The sequence below is a fragment of the Mercenaria mercenaria genome, chromosome 1, assembly GCF_021730395.1.
Source record: "Mercenaria mercenaria strain notata chromosome 1, MADL_Memer_1, whole genome shotgun sequence".
NCBI classification, from domain to species: domain Eukaryota; kingdom Metazoa; phylum Mollusca; class Bivalvia; order Venerida; family Veneridae; genus Mercenaria; species Mercenaria mercenaria.
Window position 1 is genome coordinate 2,159,412 of NC_069361.1, and position 14,435 is coordinate 2,173,846.

General features: G+C 36.3%; 1 protein-coding gene across 1 annotated transcript in view; it reads left to right on the forward strand.

Moving 5' to 3' along the window:
* Positions 1-14,435, forward strand: part of LOC123524821 (polyribonucleotide nucleotidyltransferase 1, mitochondrial-like) — an 80,429-nt gene that overhangs the window by 13,248 nt on the left and 52,746 nt on the right. The window contains exons 5-10 of the mRNA XM_053537932.1: positions 1,286-1,335; positions 1,808-1,871; positions 5,061-5,228; positions 7,857-8,040; positions 9,573-9,624; positions 13,601-13,658. Of these exons, the coding sequence (XP_053393907.1) occupies positions 1,286-1,335; positions 1,808-1,871; positions 5,061-5,228; positions 7,857-8,040; positions 9,573-9,624; positions 13,601-13,658 (576 nt within the window). The remainder of the gene's footprint in view (positions 1-1,285; positions 1,336-1,807; positions 1,872-5,060; positions 5,229-7,856; positions 8,041-9,572; positions 9,625-13,600; positions 13,659-14,435) is intronic.

Genomic DNA, 14,435 nt, shown 5'->3' on the forward strand with positions numbered 1-14,435 from the left:
AATATGAGATTGTACAGTGCAAGTACTGTGTTAGGTTATGAGGTTGTTGTACAGTGCAAGTATTGTGTATTCTGATATGAGCTTGTACAGTGCAAGTATTGTGTTCTAATATGAGATTGTACAGTGCAAGTACTGTATTCTGATATGTGATTGTACAGTGCAAGTACTGTGTTAGGATATGAGATTTTCAGTGCAAGTATTGTGTTCTGATATGAGATTGTACAGTGCAAGTATTGTGTTCTGATACGAGGTTGTACAGTGCAAGTGCTGTGATCTGATACGAGATTGTACAGTGTCAAAGTGCTGCAGTGTTTCTGATACGAGATTGTACAGTGCAAGTGCTGTGTTCTGATACGAGATTGTACAGTGCAAGTGCTGTGTTCTGATACGAGATTGTACAGTGCAAGTGCTGTGTTCTGATACGAGATTGTACAGTGCAAGTGCTGTGTTCTGATACGAGATTGTACAGTGCAAGTGCTGTGTTCTGATACGAGATTGTACAGTGCAAGTGCTGTGTTCTGATACGAGATTGTACAGTGCAAGTGCTGTGTTCTGATACGAGATGGTACAGTGCAAGTGCTGTGTTCTGATACGAGATGGTACAGTGCAAGTGCTGTGTTCTGATACGAGATGGTACAGTGCAAGTGCTGTCTTCTGATACGTGATTGTACAGTGCAAGTGCTGTGTTCTGATACGAGATTGTACAGTGCAAGTACTGTATTCTGATACGCGATTGTACAGTGCAAGTGCTGTATTCTGATATGAGATTGTACAGTACAAGTGCTGTGTTAGGATATGAGATTGTACAGTACAAGTGCTGTGTTAGGATATGAGATTGTACAGTGCAAGTACTGTATTGTGATATGAGATTGTACAGTGCAAGTACTGTGTTCCGATATGAGATTGTACAGTGCAAGTACTGTGTTCCGATATGAGATTGTGCAGTGCAAGTACTGTGTTCCGATATGAGATTGTACAGTGCAAGTACTGTGTTCCGATAGATGACGATTGTCAGAAGGTGCAAGTACTGTTGTGTTCCGATATGGATTGTACAGTGCAAGTACTGTGTTCCGATATGAGATTGTACAGTGCAAGTACTGTGTTCTGATATGAGATTGTACAGTTCAAGTATTGTGTTCTGATATGAGAAGGTGTGGTGAAAGTACTGTATTCTGATTCAAGATTGTACAGTTCTTTTAATTTCAAAGTTTCCTTGCTTACGCTTAGGTGTTTAATAAATGGCTAACATAGGTTTATTTTATTTTCTCTCTTTTCTATTTTTCAGATAGGTCATTGAGGACACTTTTTCCTGGTGATTACTTTAATGAAACACAGGTAACCCATTTTACAAAATATCAGATGTTGAATTTCTTAAAATCAGATGCATCTAAAAACTGTTATGCAATGTCAGATTGTTACAGTGATAATGGAACAATATGTTTTCTACATCCATTGTGAAGACATGACTCCAACTTTGTCTTTAGTAACATTGTCACCTGTCCTGTTTTGATGGAATGAATCTTACATGTCAGACATTGAATTTAGTTTGATCTCAAACTCAAACACAAAGATGTGTGGAAATTAAGATTTAGAAAGAAAATATATTTTCAGACTATTGTATAAAGTTGTAAAATTTTTATAGTTTTAGTTACTTCTTGTTTGTTTTCTTTTTCAATTTTACTGCAACATAGCTTTTGTTTTAAATTAACCTGCAGTGTGATTTGATTTACTTGTAACTTATGATTTGTTTCACTTAACTTGTAACCTGTAGTCTTTCAGTTTACTTGTAACTTATAGTTTGTTTCAGATAACTTGTAACCTGTTGTCTGTTGATGGGGTGAATGATCCAGATGTTGTAAGCATAAATGCAGGTAAGTGTTTCATCATACAGAATAAAAAGAAAGTGGAAAAAGGCTTATTTTCATTACATTTAATTCACTTCTTCCTATTGACAGAACTAAACAGGTTTTAACAAGGCTTTTTAGTGTTATGTCAATCCAGTTACTGTATAAGTGATAGTTAGCAACGTGGAAATGTTAGCTTATTTCATCAGTTAACAAAATTCGCTAATATTTCCTTCAGCATAAATATCAGCCAACCAGCATAACAAATGTACCAGTACACTGGCTGTAAACAGGAGAAATTTATTTTGATACCTATGTAAAAAAAGAATAATATTACATGTATGTACATACATAGCAGAATTTGTGTGTGTTAAGCATTGATTATTTGAACAAAATCTTTTATTTCTGCACTCTATCTATACATGTACTTCTTTAAGCAATTAAAGAACTATAAGTGGATATAATCCCTTGTTTTTAACATCAGATAATGAGGTTAAGTTATTACAATCCCTTGTTTTTAACATCAGATAATGAGGTTAAGTTATTACAACTGACAAATAAGTGACTCATATGAAGTGTTATTTTTGTGCAACTTGGAAATCGGAAATTCGCTAATATTTCCGCAAGCTACCAGTAAATGCCTGTAATTCCAAATTTGTTAACTTTTCGACCCGCAGAAATATCCACATACAGTATTAGGTTGGCAATGTTGTTTGGCGAATGGATGGTTAGGGGGCTTCAGGTTATTAACTTCTATATAACTTGAATTTGAGTAGAGATATTGAAGTAAAACTTGTCCTGTAACTCCGGACAGTAGTTCAGATGTACCAAGATTGGTGTCTGAAAGTACATGTAATTTGACTGTTACATTTTATATTTCTTTGATGAATTTGCCATTAATGATGTCTCCCCCACTTCCACTGGTGGGGACATACTGTATTTGCCCGGTCCATTTGTCACACTTCTTTTCAATCAATAACTGGAGAACCATTTTACCTAGAACCTTCAAACTCGACAGGATGATAGGGCTTATGCAGTAGATGGCCTCTAATGTTTTTTGGATCACTCGATCAGAGGTCAAGGTCACAGGGGCCTGAACATGGAAAACCATTTCTGATCAATAACTTGAGAACCACTTGACTCAGGATGTTGAAACTTCATAGGATGATTGGACAGGCAGAGTAGATATTAGGGGCCAGAACATGGAAAACCATTTCTGATCAATAACTTGAGAACCACTTGACTCAGGATGTTGAAACTTCATAGGATGATTGGACATGCAGAGTAGATATTAGGGGCCAGAACATGGAAAACCATTTCTGATCAATAACTTGAGAACCACTTGACTCAGGATGTTGAAACTTCATAGGATGATTGGACATGCAGAGTAGATATTAGGGGCCAGAACATGGAAAACCATTTCTGATCAATAACTTGAGAACCGTTTGCCCTAGAACCTTCAAACTTCATAGAGTGATAGGGCTTACAGATTAGAGTATCCAAATTGTTTTTGGTTTCCATCGATCAGAGGTCAAGGTCACAGGGGCCTGAACCATTTTCGCCCGCTCCATAACTTGAGAACCACTTGACCAAGAATATTGAAACTTCATAGGATGAATGAACATGCAGAGTAGATGACGGGGATATTCTTTCAGAGGTCAAGGTCACAGAGGTCAGAATATTGAAAACTGTTTCCAGTCCACAACTTTAGAACCACTTGACCCAGAATGTTGAAACTTCATGGGATGATTGGACATGCCGAGTAGATGATCCCTATTGAATTACAGTCACTAAGCCAACCATCAGTGTCTCCTTGACTTTTGCTTCTGTCCCATATTGACTTCTTGCCTAGTACTACAGTGCTTTGTGGGAGACATGTGCTTGTCTACAAAAACATCTTCTAGTTCTTGCTGTTGTTAGCATTTTGAAATGTATATCTTTTAAAAAGAAATTTGATCAAAAAGATATATGTGACGTACTTTCCTGCATGTGATTGAGCTTATAGGGATCTTTAACCTACTGAAACAAAGAAGGATTATACTACTAGTAGAGCAAATAATTTATTGACAAATGCAAAGAAATTATTTTTTTTTCAAATATTCAGATTCGTACTTACATTTGAAAATTTGTCAGAAATTTGAATATTTCAGTGTTTCATTATTCTATTCTGCCATCTTTATATCAAACTTTTTTGAGACACTTAAAACATGCCACACATTTCAAACTCAAATTACGAAATTGTGATTTTTAGCTCGACTATTCAAAGAATAGTAGAGCTATTGGACTCACCCATGCATTGGTGTCGGCCTCTGCGTCCGCGTCAGCATCCCGATTTGGTTAAGGTTTTGTATGTAAGCTGATATCTCAGTAACCACTTGTGGGAATGGATTGAAACTTCACACATTTATTCACTGTGATAAACTGACCTACATTGCAAAGGTTCCATAACTCTATTTTGCTTTTTTACAAAATTATGCCCTTTTTTCGACTTGAAATTTTTTAAGTTTTGTATGTAAGTGTACTCATAACACTTGTGGAATGGATTGAACTTCACACTTATTCGTGATAACGCCTACATTGCACAGGTTCATAACTCATTTGCTTTTTAATATATTATGCCCCTTTTCATGAAATTGTTGGTTAAGGTTGTATCAAAGCTGTATCTTTAGAAACTTTTGGAATGATAGAACTTCACCATTTATTCACTTGATAAACTGACCTACTTAGCAAAGGTTCCATAACTCATTTTGCTTTTTACAAAATTTTGCCCCTTTTCGACTTGGAAATTCTTGGTTAAGGTTTTGTATGTAAGCTGGTATCTCAGTACCCACTAATGGGAATGGATTGAAACTTCACACACTTGTTCACTGTCATGATCTGACATGCACTGTGTAGGTCCCATAACTCTACTCTGCATTTTTTTCAAAATTATGCCCCTTTTTTGACTTAGCAGTTTTTGGTTAAGTTTTTGTATGTAAGCTGGTACTTCAGTATCCACCTATGGGAAAGGATTGAAACTTCACGCACTTGTTCACTCTATGAGCTGATAAGCACTGTGAAGGTTCCATAACCCTTTTTCCCATTTTTACAAAATTATGCCCCTTTTTCGACTTTCATATTAATTCAATTGACAAGGCTGTTGAATAGTCGAGCGTTGCTGTCCTCCGACAGCTCTTGTTTGTTTATATGCTTTTTCTACACTGTATCCTGTAACAGCATCAGCAGCCCTCACATTTTCTGATGTTCCTTGGAATGGACCTGTTGGTGCAGTTAGAGTTGGTCATGTCAAAGATACTGACAGTTTTGTCATAAATCCAACACGTAAAGAACAGCAACATAGTGACCTTAATTTAGTAATAGCAACAGATGTCGATGAAAATGTAGGTTAGTAAATAGTGTTTTCTATTAGAAAATTCAAGAGATACTTACTGTATATATATAAAAGTTCTTGACATGAGTAAGCATTCAAGATATGTTTGATATAGGATGAAATACAAAATATTAGTAACTGTTGTTGTTTTTTTAAACAGACTGCAATTGATATATGATATTGAAACTGGTACTTTATTTCAGAAATAATCTAAAGAAAAACCATGTTTTATTGTTAATAATACCTGAAAAAGAGGTTTTAAGCCCGAGCTGATTAATCTTGTGACGTATAAGCAATTTAGAGTGTATTAATTTAAGTAAAACATGCTTTTTGCTATACATTATTTTGATTCTAATATGCCATTTATCTTAAACAGGAAATAGAATGTAGTAGTGCTCTTTCTTGATCACAACAAAAACATTGACATCATCGCCCATTAAAGTGACATCATTTTAGTGTAAGCGTGTTTTAGTAGAAACAGTCATATTAGAATATTGTTTAAGTTGATATGTTAATGAATGTTATAATAAATATAGCTAAATTACATTTATTTTGTATCAGATTTCTTTAGCAAGACAAACCCGCTTTCTACATATTTTTTTACTAAAAGAGATGAACAGATAAAATCTTCACTGAGATGTACAGAATTACTTAAAAATTTCATTCTGTTGTAATTATCAAAGGGGAATATGCAGCATTTGGCAACATTTCTTAGAAAGAACTAGGTGAAACATTAACAAAGGTGGAACAAAATGTCAGAGTGTTTTTAGCTCACCTGTCACATAGTGACAAGGTGAGCTTTTGTGATCACGCGTCGTCCGTCTGCGCGTCCGTCCGTCGGTAAACTTTTGCTTGTGACCACTTTAGAGGTCACATTTTTTGTGGGATCTTTATGAAAGTTGGTCAGAATGTTCATCTTGATGATATCTAGGTCAAGTTCGAAACTGGGTCACGTGCCTTCAAAAACTAGGTCAGAAGGTCAAATAATAGAAAAACCTTGTGACCTCTCTAAAGGCCATATTTTTCATGGGATCTGTATGAAAATTGGTCTGAATGTTTATCTTGATGATATCTAGGTCAGATTCGAAACTGGGTCACGTGCGGTCAAAAACTAGGTCAGTAGGTCTAAAAATAGAAAAACCTTGTGACCTCTCTAGAGGCCAAATGTTTCATGAGATCTTCATGAAAATTGGTCAGAATGTTCATCTTGATGATATCTAGGTCAAGTTTGAAAGTGGGTCATGTGCCATCAAAAACTAGGTCAGTAGGTCAAATAATAGAAAAACCTTGTGACCTCTCTAGAGGTCATATTTTTCATGGGATCTGTCTGAAAGTTGGTCTGAATGTTCATCTTGATGATATCTAGGTTAAGTTCAAAAGTGGGTCACGTACGGTCAAAAACTAGGTCAGTAGGTCTAAAAATAGAAAAACCTTGTGACCTCTCTAGAGGCCTTACTTATGAATGGATCTCCATAAAAATTGGTTAGAATGTTTATCTTGATGATATCTAGTTCAAATTCGAAAGTGGGTCACGTGCCTTCAGAAAATAGGTCAGTAGGTCAAATAATGAAAAAACATTGTGACCCCTCTAGAGGCCATATTTTTCATGGGATCTGTATGAAAATTGGTCTGAATGTTTATCTTGATGATATATAGGTCAAGTTTGAAACTGGGTCAACTGCAAACAAAAACTAGGTCAGTAGGTCTTGAAATAGAAAAACCTTGTGACCTCTCTAGAGGCCATACCCTTGAATGGATCTTCATGAAAATTGGTCAGAATGTTCACCTTGATGATATCTAGGTCAGATTTGAAACAAGGTCACGTGCCTTAAAAAACTAGGTCAGTAGGTCAAATAATAAAAAAACCTTGTGACCTCTCTAGAGGCCATACTTTTCATGGGATCTGTATGAAAATTGGTCTGATTGTTCATCTTGATGATATCTAGGTCAGGTTTGAAACTGGGTCAACTGCGGTCAAAAACTAGGCCAGTAGGTCTAAAATTATTAAAATCTTTTGACCTCTCTAGAGGCCATATTTTTCAATGGATCTTCATGAAAATTGATCTGACTGTTCACCTTGATGATATCTAGGTCAGTTTCGAAACTGGGTCAAGTGCGGTCAAAAACTAGGCCAGTAGGTATAAAAATAGAAAAACCTTGTGACCTCTCTAAAGGCAATATTTTTCATGAGATCTTCATGAAAATTAGTGTGAATGTTCACCTTGATGATATCTAGGTAAAGTTCAAAACAGGGTCACGTACCTTCGAAAACTAGGTCAATAGGTCATATAATAGAAAAACCTTGTGACCTCTCTAGAGACCATATTTTTCAATGGATCTTCATGAAAATTGGTCAGAATTTTTATCTTGATAATATCTAGGTCATGTTCAAAAGTGGGTCACATGAGCTCAAAAACTAGGTCACTATGTCAAATAATAGAAAAAACGACGTCATACTCAAAAGTGGGTCATGTGGGAAGAGGTGAGCGATTCAGGACCATCATGGTTCTCTTGTTAATGAGTATATACTGGTAGTAACAAGATTATTAGTTATGCTGTGAGAAATAATGATGGTCAGCCTTCCAAACTCTCTTCTATTTTTCCTGTGAGATATATAAAATTGGAAGATTTTGTCATTTCAGTGATGTTAGAAGGTGATGCAAACAATATATCATATGACCTGTTTAAGAAGGCAATCAGCTTTGGCGCCAAAAGTGCCACAGACTTAGCCAGACAGCTAAACAGATTAAAATACACTAAACCAAAGAAAAGATTGTACAGTCAGCCGGCAGGATTACCAGATGGTATGGCTGAAGAGGCAGCAAAGTATGTACACTACCCTTACTCTGGTAAATTTCTATAATGAACTTGTCCATCTTTCAGTTTGGACAGTACCATTAACTGTTAAAAGGGGTGTTTATGAAAGATACTGACTGAATGGGGAACAGCACAGATCATGATCAGACTGCACAGATTTGCTGGCTGATCATGATCTACACTGGTCACAAAGGCAGAATCAATCATGTCCAGCATGATAAGGATTAATTTGATTCATAAACCTCTAATCTATCATATATTTTCCACCATTTACAGAATAATGTGTCTAAGATTACAGGTGAAGCAAAAACACCTAGCATAATATTATCTATCATTGATACACTGGCAACTGGAATACAGTCTAACCTGTACTAACGGTCACCTCCGATCAGCGGTCACCTCCGTTTAGCGGTCATTTTATGACGCCCCCGACGATTTTCCTCTATTTTATCACTTTATTCAGCGGCCACCTCCCGTCCGCGGCCAGCGGCCACCAAAATTGCCTCCCGACCGCCGTATTTGACCCCTTTCAGCGGCCATGTTTCTTCCAAAACAATTTTTTTTTAGGCGATGATGGCCGACGATACCCGATTTTTGAGAAACACGTGATTGCTAAGTATCGCGTGACTTCACCACACGGACGCCAAAATGACAAGAGCTTATCAATTAAAACTAATAACCAAAGGTGTAATTCCCTTTTTGTTCCGATTAAATGGCCAGTAATTATCGGCAATTAGCGCGTCACCTCGTGTCAATTTTGTTGTTCACAGTTTGATCTCGGTTAAAGATAATACTCGATATCTAATTAGAAGCATAATATTTGTGATCCTTTATATTTCTTTCATCAAAAGACTATTAAATTTATACGAAAATTATTGTATTTTAAAGAAATATAAACCACTCGATCTTTTACGGAATATAACGGCGATATTAGATTTTAGCGTAGACAGTAAGCGCGGAGAGTAGCTTCTCTTACCAAAATGGCGAAAATTGTAAATAAAACTTGTTTTGGAGTTGGAAAATTGTCTGTAACAATTTTTCTTGTTAAAACAATCACGCTGGATATTTAGATTGCTTAGAAGACAATTCGTATTACGAAGACAAATGCACGTCAAGGTATCTTGTTAAAATAATAATAGAAACTGAAAAAGAAATGGGCCTAAAGGCTAAACTGGTAGGAAGTCTGAAAAATACATATAATGGCTGCACCTCCGATCAGCGGTCACCTGGTTTCAGCGGCCAAATTGTCTGCTTCCCCTGGCTGGCTGCTTAAGACAGGTTAGACTGTATATGATGTAGATTGCACTCTGTTTGATTTAGAAGTTCTAGAACAGATATGCGTATATCAGATAAGGAATTGCCTATTTTAGACTTTCATACAAGTTTTGATAACATCAGAATTATTTGAAGGTCATATTTTACAAATTTTCCTGCGTGTTAACACACAGTGTTGTATGAAACTTATCTAAATCATGCAATCTTTTCAATGAATAAAGATATGAATGTATATTATACACAACGTATTTGTTGAATTATTCCAGGCATGGTAGCAAAATGATAAAAGCTGTTTTGAACAATTCATCACATGATAAAGTAAGTATATATATATGTGTGTGGTGTTTGTATCTTAAGAAAGATTGTTAAACATGAAGTTTATTGGTGTATTTTATCAGTTTATCATATTTCTGCAAAGTGTTTGGGGAAAAGACATGTCTCTCCTTTTCTGGTATCTATATGGTTGAGGGAGCTAATTCAACTTGACATCATTTTTATATTGTCTAATTTTTTTAAAAAATGTATGAGGAATTGTTGTAATTTGTTTATTGGGTTAATGTTGGCATTGGTTAAGATTTTTGTTTAGGTTCATCTTCTCTCAAAAACTGTAGGAGCTATAGCTTTGAAACTGTACACTTTTTTCATCATCAGTTGAATAAGTAGGCCAAGAACCATAACTGTTGCCAGCATTTTGTCAGAATTATGGCCATTTTAGTACTTACCTTTGAATTTAATTTCTTAGTTAAATCTGTTTGTTGAGATCCACTTTACTTGAATACTAGAAAAAAATAGCTTTTAAACTGTGCAGACTTGTTTATCAGTGTTATGGGAGTACATGTATGTGGGTCAAGACCCATAACAGATTTTGCTTGTATTTTCCCCAGAATTATGGCCCTTTTTGTGTTCAGAAAATCAGAATTTCTTTGTTAAATTTTCTATAACAGAAATAGCTTTGAAACTTTGCAGACTAGTTTCTCATTAGAATGGGAGTATATTGGCAATAACCACCACTTACATTTGCATTTTGTCAAAATATAGACCTTTTTTGTATGTTTGTTTAGGTCAGCTTACCTTGAACACTTTAAGAGTTATTCATTTGAAACTATATATCTGTGTTTATCGTCAGTAGGAAAGAACTTAGGCCACGAACTGTAATGCTGACATTCCTTTTGTGAGAATTATGACCCTTCATTTACATTTTTAATTAGAATTTCTTGTTTAGGTCAACTTTACTAGAATATTATAAGAGCTATAGTTTGAAACTTTGTACCCTTATTGATTATCATTAAATTGGTAAGTAAGTAAAGAACCATAAATCTTTCTAGAATTTTGTCAGAGTTATAACACTTTTTAGCTTGACTATTCGAAGAATTAGTAGAGATATCCTACTCACCACGGCGTCGCGTGTCTGCGTCAGAGTTATGGCCCCTGAAAGGGCCAAGATTAGCTATTTTGACCTTGTCTGCACAATAGCAGCTTTATTTATGATTTGATTTTTATCAAACTTGCACACAACTTGTATCACCATAAGATCTTGGTTCCTTTCTTGAACTGGCCAGGTCCCATTATGGGTTCCAGAGTTATGGCCGCTGAAAGGGCCAGAATTAGCTTTTTTGACCTTTTCTGCACAATAGCAGCTTCATTTATGATTTGAATTTAATCAAACTTGCACAAAACTTGTGTCACCATAAGATCTTGGTTCCTTTCTTGAACCGGCCAGATCCCATTATGGGTTCCAGAGTTATGGCCCCTGAAAGGGCCAAAATTAGCTATTTTGACCTTGTCTGCACAATAGCAGCTCTATTTATGATTTGATTTTTATCAAACTTGCACACAACTTGTATCACCATAAGATCTTGGTTCATTCCTTGAACCGGCCAGATCCCATTATGGGTTTCAGAGTTATGGCCCCTGAAAGGGCCAGAATTAGCTATTTTGACCTTGTCTGCGCAATAGCAGCTTCGTTTATGATTTGATTTTAACCAAACTTGCACATAACTTGTATCACCACAAGAACTTGATTCGTTTCTTGAACCGGCCAGATCCCATTATGGGTTCCAGAGGGCCAGAATTAGCTATTTTGACCTTGTCTGCACAATAGCAGCTTCATTTATGATTTGAATTTAATCAAACTTGCACAAAAACTTGTGTCACTATAAGATCTTGGTTCCTTTCTTGAACTGGCAAGATCCCTTAATGGGTTCCAGAGTTATGGCTCCAGAAAGGGCGAAAAATTAGCTATTTTGACTTTGTCTGCACAATAGCAGCTTCATTTATGATTTGATTTTAACCAAACTTGCAAACAACTTGTATCACCATAAGATCCTGATTCCTTTTTATACGCCCTAAGAAATGTATTATGTTATCGCCTCGGTGTCTGTCTGTCTGTCTGTTGGTTAGCAATTTCCCTTCCACTCTTGAACCCCTTGAAGGATTTCAAAGAAACCTGACACAAATGTTCACCTCGATTTGCAGAGTGCATGTTTCGGATGGCTCACTTCAAGGTCAAGGTCACACATAGGAGTCAAAGGTCATATGACTTTGTTTTGTGTGTATATTGCTCTGCATTTGCGTTGCATTGCAGTGCTCTTGTTTTTATTTGGCAGATCCTTCTTTTGTTCACTTACAATAATTTTTTTTAATTACTTTCCTTTTATGTTACTATAAATAACTTATTTAGTAACTTTTTTATTATTGGCCGTAGGGAAAAACCAAGACCACTTTCCTGTGGCACAACATGGATGGTACCTCCAATTTATAGGTGTATTTTGACATATCTGTACCTTTAAGAAAATTTCAACTATATTTTCTCATGATTCTTTTGATTGATCTTGATTATGATTTTTAGCTCGACTATTCATAGAATAGTGAGCTATTGCACTCACCCATGCGTCGGCGTCCGCGTCGGCGTCCGCATCCCGATTTTGGTTAAGGTTTTGTATGTAAGCTGGTATCTCAGTAACCACTTGTGGGAATTGATTGAAACTTCACACACTTATTCACTGTGACAAACTGACTTACATTGCACAGGTTCCATAACTCTATTTTGCTTTTTTACAAAATTATGCCCCTTTTTCGACTTAGAAATTTTTGGTTAAGGTTTTGTATGTAAGCTGGTAACTCAGTAACCACTTGTGGGAATGGATTGAAACTTCACACACTTATTCACTGTGATGAACTGATCTACATTGCACAGGTTCCATAACTCTATTTCGCTTTTTTACAAAATTATGCCCCTTTTTCGACTTAGAAATTTTTGGTTAAGGTTTTGTATGTAAGCTGGTATCTCAGTACTTACTAATGGGAATGGATTGAAACTTCACATACTTGTTCACTATCATGATCTGACATGTACTAAGCAAGTCCCATAACTCTACTCTCTTTTTTTCAAAATTATGCCCCTTTTTCAACTTAGCAGTTTTTGGTTAAATTTTTGTATGTAATCTGATATCTCAGTATCCACTAATTGGAATGGATTGAAACTTCACACACTTGTTCACTGTCATGATCTAACATGCACTGTGAAGGTCCCATAACTCTACTTGGCATTTTTACAAAATTATGCCCCTTTGACTTAGCAGTTTTTTGTTAAGTTTTTGTATGTAAGCTGGTATCTCAGTATCCACAAATTGGAAAGGATTGAAACTTCACACACTTGTTCACTGTCATGATATGACATGCAGTACAGAGGTTCAATACCTCTACTTTGCATTTTACAAAATTATGCCCCTTTTTCAACTTTTGTATTCATTCAATTGACAAGGCTGTTGAATAGTCGAGCGTTGCTGTCCTCCGACAGCTCTTGTTTGACCTTCTTGTCCTTATGTGCAATGATGACAGGTGGGCTATATAAGGCCATTATGGCCCTCTTGTTAATTTTTCGTGTCCATTTATCTTGAATATTACAGTTTCAAACTTAATACATTTTCTTCATCAGTAGGTGAGTAAGAATGCCAAGAACCATAACTCTTTTCTCACATTTTGTCTTTCATCGAGCACATACAGATGAATATTGCCAGCCACAGGTGGAGCTCTTGTTTTATGTAGAGATTTCATGATAAATTTCCTGGCAATCTATGTGTGATTTCAAATTTTTTGGCCGAATACCTCCGGTGGGGGGGGGGGGGGGAGATTTTTGGAAGTCAGCAACCTTAATCACTAGTCTAAGACTAACTTCTTAGTTAATCACTCTTTATGAAGTAACTTACAGTCTATCCTTGGTAAGTATCAACCAAATGTTCTCTCTAGATGTATATAGGTTTATCAGATGTTAACATAGATATTGTTGTTACAGATATCCAGAGATAAAGCATTACAGAAAGCAAGATATAGCATTATAGAAAAATTATCAGGTAAGTAATACTATCTTAACCCTGACCCTGCTAAATTTCTATAATGAACTTGTCCATTTTTTCATTTTGGACAGTACCATTAACTGTTAAATGGGGTGCTTACCCAAAAGATACTGACTGAATGGTGAACAGTGCAGATCTTGATCAGACTGCACAGATGTGCAGGCTGATCATTATCTACACTGGTCACAAAAGCAGAATCAATCATGTCTAGCATGGTAAGGGTTAAAAATATGAACACCAGTTAGTAAATCCTTGTTGAAAAGACGTTAAACCTGAACACACACACACAGTTAGTAAATAATTTTTTCTCTAGGTAGTTGACTTAAGCTAAAGAAGCTTATTATGTCTCCCCCAGGAGACATATTGTTTTTGCCCTGTCCGTCCGTCCGTCCTTCCGTCCGTCCGTCCGTACGTCACACTTCATTTCTGGGCAATAACTGGAGAACCATTTGACCTAGAACCTTCAAACTGTATGGGGTTGTAGGGCTGCTGGAGTAGACGACCCCTATTGTTTTTGGGGTCACTCTGTCAAAGGTCAAGGTCACAGGGGCCTGAACATTGAAAACCATTTCCGATCAATCACTAGAGAACCACTTGACCCAGAATGTTGAAACTTCATATGATGATTGGTCATGAAGAGTAGATGACCCCTATTGATTTTGGGGTCACTCAGTCAAAGGTCAAGGTCACAGGGGCCTGAACATTGAAAACCATTTCCGATCAATAACTAGAGAACCACTTGACCCAGAATGTTGAAACTTCATACGATGATTG